This window comes from Cryptotermes secundus, unplaced genomic scaffold (assembly GCF_002891405.2).
Source record: "Cryptotermes secundus unplaced genomic scaffold, Csec_1.0 scaffold931, whole genome shotgun sequence".
Classification (NCBI taxonomy): Eukaryota; Metazoa; Arthropoda; class Insecta; order Blattodea; family Kalotermitidae; genus Cryptotermes; species Cryptotermes secundus.
The window spans coordinates 1,281,109-1,288,833 of record NW_019732382.1 but is presented as its reverse complement, the minus strand read 5'-3'; the positions used below and the strand labels follow the sequence as shown (position 1 = coordinate 1,288,833).

At 38.8% G+C, this 7,725-nt stretch overlaps 1 protein-coding gene across 1 annotated transcript in view; it reads right to left on the bottom strand.

The window, feature by feature from the left end:
* Positions 1–1,563: 1,563 nt before the first annotated feature.
* Positions 1,564–7,725, bottom strand: part of LOC111867674 (voltage-dependent anion-selective channel) — an 11,490-nt gene continuing 5,328 nt past the window's right edge. The window contains exon 3 of the mRNA XM_023857716.2: positions 1,564–1,714. Within this exon, the coding sequence (XP_023713484.1) occupies positions 1,590–1,714 (125 nt within the window). The 3' untranslated portion in view covers positions 1,564–1,589. The remainder of the gene's footprint in view (positions 1,715–7,725) is intronic.

Here is a 7,725-nt window from a genome sequence, read left to right as displayed (position 1 = left end):
TCCATAACTCCAGAAGAGTAGTAGTGTCAAATGCGAGCTGGTGTATGTGGGAAGACATACTATAGTGCCGCCTATGGCCATGAGATGACGTTGCTACTGCACACAGGTTGAACAGTGCTGCGTCATTCATGGTGGTGTGCAGGTGCAGTCATGGACAACACTAAGACAACATGGAAGCAGACAATCATGGGCAATGGTGACTGTGGTTTCTCTAGAGGGAAGGAGTGGCTGCTTCACACATTCACACGAGGTTAGTAGCTGTATGTGGGGAAGGAGCACCAAGTCGCAGAACCGTGTTTCGCTGGATAGCAGAGTTCAAAGACAGCAAGGACTGTGTGGAAAAATTCAAAAGCAGTGGGCGTGCAGCAACAGCACGCACACCAGACAATACCCAGCATGTGTCCGACTTAATACTGGAGAACAGGCGCATCACTTTCAATGAACTAGAGAATGCAACAGGTTTGTCAAGCGGAACAGTGCACACCATCATCCATCAGGACTTGATGATGAAAAAGGTCTGTGCTCAATGGGAGCCCCATTCTCTCACCATTGCGCAGAAGCAGGAGCGTGTGGAGACATGCCAACAGTTGCTGTAGCTGTATAACGTGGATCCGGCAGAGTTCTTTTGAGCGTCTAGTCACCATCAATGAGTCACTGTTCTGGCACAAGACTCTGAAAAGAAGTCCATGGAGTGGAAGCACACTGGGAGCCCTCCTCCCAAGAAGTCACGACCGGGACTATTCGTCCGGAAGCAAATGGCGACTGTGTTCTGGGATTAGGAGGGGATCCTTCTGTTATGGATTGGCTGCCCCCAATATGACCATCAACACTGATCAGTACTGCAATTCACTGCTCCAACTCTGCTTATGCATTCAGCAAAGACGCCACAGAAAATGTGGGGGCGGCGTTCTTCTCCAACATGAGAATTCATGGCCACATGGCAGTCAGCAGACCACTGCCACCCTGGGTGCTCTATAGTACACCGTGCTGCCTCATCCGCCATACTCGCCCAATCTTGCCCCTAGCGACTACAATCTATTCGATGCAACGAGAGATGTCATGCAGGGTAACATGTTCACCTCCAATGACAAGCTTCAGGCAGCTGTCCAGCAGTGGTGCCGAGATATACCCAAAGAATGGTTTGCTGTGCAAATACGGAAACTGTCGGAACAATGGCAAAGGTGCATAGAAATTGGCAGGGAATACCTCTAATATAATCTGTATGTATTTTTTCCAATAAATGGTTACTGTGAAGAAAAAACATTTAGTGTCAATCATTCTTGAACGCATCTAGTATTTTTCATTTCATGACAAAATGCACACAGTTAATTTTCATTTGTAAAAATTGCGCTTTTGTGTAAATGTAGAAAATTTTATTGTCTTTCAGGCTGTTTTTATTTCGTATTTCTATGTTGCATAGAACGGAAAATATGTAGTTTTTCTGAAAGTCTGCAATGTTAAAGACTTAGGGTCATTTAAATTTTGGCTGCATAGAGCTGCCGGCTATTTAAAAGTCCGTATGTTAAAGGTTAAATGATGTCAAGGTCTTCACTTTCAAATACAGGCAACATCTGCTTTAGATATTGTACTTACCCTGTTTGGGGTGCAAATGAGCTATCAAATGATAATTTCAGTCCCTTGGCAACATAATCTTGAATTGAAATTTCTGTTGCCAGAGTGTTGTCCGTATTCCACTTCTCTGAGAATGTAAGACCTGCAGAAGAAACATTGGCTATAGGAAGCATATCAATCTAATCTCTACATGCATGTAGCACGTTTGTAAGTGAACACTGGTTTTAAGAATTTGGCAGTAAAAAAGTGCTATATCCAAGAATATCAATGTAAACGTATTTTAACCTCAAACATATGGTGACATTTCAATCTCATTTATGGTAAAACATTATCAAACACAACAGTTAATGTTTAGTTACTATCACTGACATCCTGTAACCTGCAACTTTTGTCTTCAAAGTTGTAATCTCTTTTGTCTTCTGGTTAATGTCTTGCCTATAAAATAATGAACCAATATAAAATCACAAACATCACTTTAATAACCAATGGTAAAGCATACCTGAAATTTGATTAAAAGGTTTATTATGAAATCATTTATGAGCAATACTTCTGATCAATTTCACTGCATGTCATTGAAAGACAATGCAAAACTGAACAGATCTTTGGCAAATTTTGTTACACAGTGAAACCTGTGAGGTTGGTCACTCCTGGATGTTGGCCACCTGCTGTACTGGACACACTTTCTTGGAACCAGCAAAGTCATATTAATTTACATATGGCCAACTTGGCAACCTATCTATCTTATATTTTGTTCACCGTCTCCAATTTTGTGCTATGCTTCTGTATATATTCCAACCTTTCTACACTGGCAACAAAAAATTATTTTCTGCATACCAGTTTCTACAAGTGGAAATCCCTCACCCATTTTCCACATCTAATTATTATATATAGGCTACAGTACCCTTCTTCAGGATGCAGCGACCACTGCATGCAGTAGCAGACATTCTCCTGGTAATAACTGTGGGTAATTAAAATTTTCAAGAATGGAACCTCAGCCCAATTCCATGTCAGAAAGGGATATTCCTCACCCAGTTGTCACATCTACCTGCTGCATTAGAAATGTCCCTCCTCTAGAATGTGCAGACACTGGACTCTTTGCGATAGCCCTGTCCCTTAGATATGTTTTAGTATCTGACTTTCCAACACAAACAGGTCATAAATCATCTCGTGTCTGGTCGCATCGTGCCACACTGAACATGTGAAGGCAAATGCCTTTTTTTCTTTTTCCAAGTGAACAGTAAACAGTTAAAAAGTTCTGTGTGATAGGAATCTAAATACATTTGTAATAGCAATGAGGTGTCTTGACTTAAAATTTCATGATAATTCAAGTCCAAACAATCCATGGTTAGGACTTAAAAATATCAATGCCTCGAATATATGACAATATGGAAGATAATCAAGTGAAGGTCTCTGACTAACAAGCCATATAATGGGAAGCATAACACAGGAAAATAAAAGATGGAAACGGAATCATACAGAAAGCAAGACACGAAGTTTGAAAAATTTAATTTGTTTCTGTGTAAGATAACATTCTTTCACTATAACCACGCAGGATAATACACAGTGGAAGCCATTCTAATTAAGTCTTCAATGGACATGAATCAACAGACACATTATAACAGAACATTCATTCACTTTGAAGTCAATGAACTACAAGTGTCTAAAAACCAGGAACGTGAGCATAACTATTTACCCACTGCAATTACAGCCCACATATACAACTTTGGTATTCACCTAATAGCGAAGTTTTTATAATGCGAAAAAACGTGTTTTCACCTGAAATGAAGGTTTGCGTTATCTCCCATATCTCGATAACTATTGAAGCTAGAGACTCCAATAAGAAACCAATTTGTTCCTCATGATATGGACTATAAATCATGTCATTATAGGTTTCACTCAACTCACTTCCTCTAGGTCTAATTAAGCTCAAAACTTACCTATCGATTTTGGGAAAAACGCTATTTTTCACCTTCAAAAACCAATGGGAGGGGGAAAGTATCAGATCTGTGGTTTCTACCCTTTGTTGTTTCCTACATGGGGAATATAATCATGTAGGTGAACCCCGTACATAGATTCCACAATTTTCCAGGAGCTTTCAACCTTTGCTCTGGGCCCAAAATCGACCATTTTTAACATCTCATATCTCCGGTGGAGAAGCTCCAAAAATTTTGAATTCATAGCAAATAACGCTCTATTCTAGAGTAACTTGGAGTTAAAATTACAACTTTGATATTCAACTAATAGCGAAGATGTGGGCACTTTGAATTTTACAGATTTTGCAGAAAATTGTTTGTTTCTCATTCAAGACAAGATTCAAGTTTCCACTGGGTAAATCAACCGGCTACACTTCACCCCTTTGTGTATTACTACAAGGCGGACAGTATAGCAAAATGCCGAAGCTCGTATATAATCAGTGATCATGTAAAGCACAATACAGCCAAAGTCTGTGTGTTCCAAAAATTTATCACCGATATAAAAGAATGTGCCTTCAGTCAGGAAAGTTATTTATTGCAGTGATGGCACTGGAAGCCAATATAAAAACAAAAAGAATCTTTCCAATTTATGTCATCACTATGAAGACTTTGGACTTGAAGCAGAATGGAACTTCTTTGTCACCTCGCACACCTGTGACGGTATTGGCAGCACCATGAAGAGGCAAGCAGCGAAAGCCATCCTTCAAAGAACTCATTTTCATCAAATCATGTGCCCACTAGAACTGTAAATATTCTGCACAGAAAATATCTTAGGGATAGTCTACTTTTTGTGCCAAAAGAGGAAGTTGCAAGAAATGAAATCATTCTGAGAGGCAGGTTCCAAAAGTACAAAACTGAGCCCCACACAAGAGAAAAACACCGGGTCGTCCCTCTGGAAGAAAACATGGTCAGGTGTTATAAAACATCCAAGTCCAATGATTTTGAAGACACTGTGATAGTGGACACTTACTGAACTACGTGTACTTTCAAACAAACTGGACAATTTTTATCGGAGTACACAAAGAACTAATACCACTGGAAGCAGGTACGCCAACTGTTTAGGTATTGATTTTTTTTGGTAAAATTCAAAGTGCCCACAACTTCGCTATTAGTTATATGTATGTATGTATGAGGGGTAAGCCTTCTCAGCCCTTGCACCACAACCTACAGTGGTCCACTGTGCTTTTGCTATTAGTTGAATATCAAAGTTGTAATTTTAACTCCAAGTTACTCTAGAATAGAGCGTTATTTGCTATGAATTTCAAAATTTTCGGAGCTTCTCCACCGGAGATATGAGATGGTCGATTTTGGGCCCAGAGCAAAGTTTGAAAACTCCTGGAAAATTCTGGAAACTAGGTACGAGGGTCAACCTATGCGATTATATTCCCCATGTACGAAACAACAAAGGGTAGAAACCACAGATCTGATACTTTCCCCCTCCAATTGGTTTCTGAAGGTGAAAAATAGCGTCTTTCCCAAAATTGATAGGTAAGTTTTGAGCTTAATTAGACCTAGAGGAAGTGAGTTGAGTGAAACCTTATAATGATATGATTTATAGTCCATGTCATGAGGAACAAATTGGTTTCTTACTAAAGTCTCTAGCTTCAATAGTTATCGAGATATGGGAGATAATGCAAACCTCCATTTCAGGCAAAAATGCGTTTTTTCACATTATAAAAACTCAGCTATTAGTTGAATATCAAAGTTGTAATTTTAACTCCATTTTATTCTAGAATTATTTGGTACGAGTTTCAAAATTTTTGGAGCTTCTCCACCAGAGATATCAGATGTTAAAAATGACCAATTTTGGCCCCAGAGCAAAGTTCGGAAGCTCCTGGAAAATAGGTACAAGGTTCAAAACTACGTGATTATATTCCTCATGTAGGTAACAACAAAAGGTATAAACCACAGATCTGATACTTTCCCCTTCCCATTGGTTTCTGAAGGTGAAAAATAGCGTTTTTCCCAAAATCGATAGGTAAGTTTCAAGCTTAATTACACCTAGAGGAAGTGAGTTGAGTAAAACCTTGTAATGATATGATGTGTAGTCCGTATCATGAGAAACAAATTGGTTTTTCATTGGAGTCTCTAGCTTCAATAGTTATTGAGATATAGAAGATAACGCAAACGAGTTTTCTCGCATTATAAAACTGGATGTATCGGGAGAACCGAACGAATTAGTTTTTTTTAAAATGTTGAGTGACCTCTCTGGAAGACTTCACATGGAATGACCCTTACAAAATAACAATACAGAATTTTGCAATGTATTTTCTTTCAGAGACCTTTTACTAGAATATATCAGTAGAAATGTCCAAAAAATATACAATTTCAATACCAATATCCTTATTAGTTAAAACCCCCAAGTTAAAATCCAGCCACCTACACTGGGATATCCCATATTCCCAAAGATAAAATTTCTATGATGCTCTGGCAACTTTCCATACATTTGTAATTTATTAATTCACAAAATGATATCACAGAGCACAACAATTTATTTTGTTATATCAGACCATGTAAAACATGTCACGGTAGTTGTCGATCTGTTTCAAAGCAAGTTGTGCAATTTTCTTTCTGGTAATAAATCATCTCATTCATGTCCAAACATGAAACTGTCCAAAAACATATTTAAATAACTAAAAAATGTTTGGACAAAAAGTTACATAAATATGGCTATGCATTCTTAAAAAAATGTCAAAGGTCAATGTTACAAAATGTTACTGGGCCCTAAAATAATATAAGTGACATAACAGATGAAAGTACCACCTACGAACAAATGAAAACTTCAAAATGCAATGACCTAGAAACTGACTGATACTTTAAGGAAAAAACTTCTTATTTATGCTATCAGACTCTGCAGGCCTACAAATTTCACCGAAATCAAAGGTGGTCAACTTTACTGCTGTGTTGATTTAACATGGTAAGACTCTAAACATACCAATTCAAAGTAAGAATCAAACATGCTTCACTAGCCATTAAAATATTCCTGCAATCAAAGATGTTAATGGACGACTCGTTACTGATTCGTTAGAAAAGGCTAACTTCCTCAACTATATTATTCTTCCGTATTCAGCAGTGAGCGTAGCATCCCGCAAATACAGCACGATATCTCAGGGAAACCCTTCGCAGTTAGTACGAAAATTATTAGGAAAAGATTAGCAGCGATAGGTAAGAACAAATCAGTAGGGCCAGACAGCATTTCTGGTGAAATTCTAAAACTGGGTGGGAAGTCATGATTCCATACCTGGCGTGATTACTGGATGTGACAATGAATAATGCCGCTATTCCAGGTGACTGGAAACAGGCCATAGTGGTTCCTGTTTACAAGGGAGGTGATCGATCGCTGGTCTCCAATTATAGACCCGTCAGTTTAACCTCAGTAGTATGCAAGCAAATGGAACACGTTATAGCATCATACCTGAGGAAAATATGGGATAAAAATGATTGGTTGTTTGAGGGTCAGCATGGCTTCAGGCCGGGATATTCATGTGAAAGTCAAGTAATCACGGTCTACCAAGACATTGCAGACTCACAGGATAACGGAAGTAGGATAGACACAATTGTAATAGATTTTTCGATGGCCTTCGATTTAGTCTGTCATGATCGTCTGCTTACGAAAATTGCGGCCTCAGGAGTGGACTCAAGGGTAGTTATATGGATAAGGGAATTCCTTTTGGGCCGTACGCAGAGAGTCAGAGTAGGAGGGCAACTATCGGAGGAAGTCAGAACAACATCAGGAGTACCGCAAGGAAGTGTGCTGGGCCCAGTACTGTTCCTCGCCTATGTCAATGATATTTGGAGAAATACTGAGTCAACTATTAGGCTATTCGCGGATGACTGTATAATATATAAGAAAATTAAAAATAATAATGATAAGGAAAAGTTGCAGATACATCTGAACAGACTTGGGAAATGCGCAGTTGAAAATGAGATGAAAATTAATCCAACTAAAAGTAAGGCAGTTTGTTTCACGGGGGCTCGAGTAACGGAGCCACTAAATTATTCGTTAGGGGGCACAGTAATCCCAGAAGCGAGTAGCTGTAAATATCTGGGAATAATTTTACGCAGCGACCTAAGCTGGTCTGATCAAGTTAATTACACTGTGAAAAGAGCCTGGAAGGCACTTCATTTTACAATGCGTATTCTAAAAAAGGGAAATAGCAAAACTAAAAGTCTAGCATAC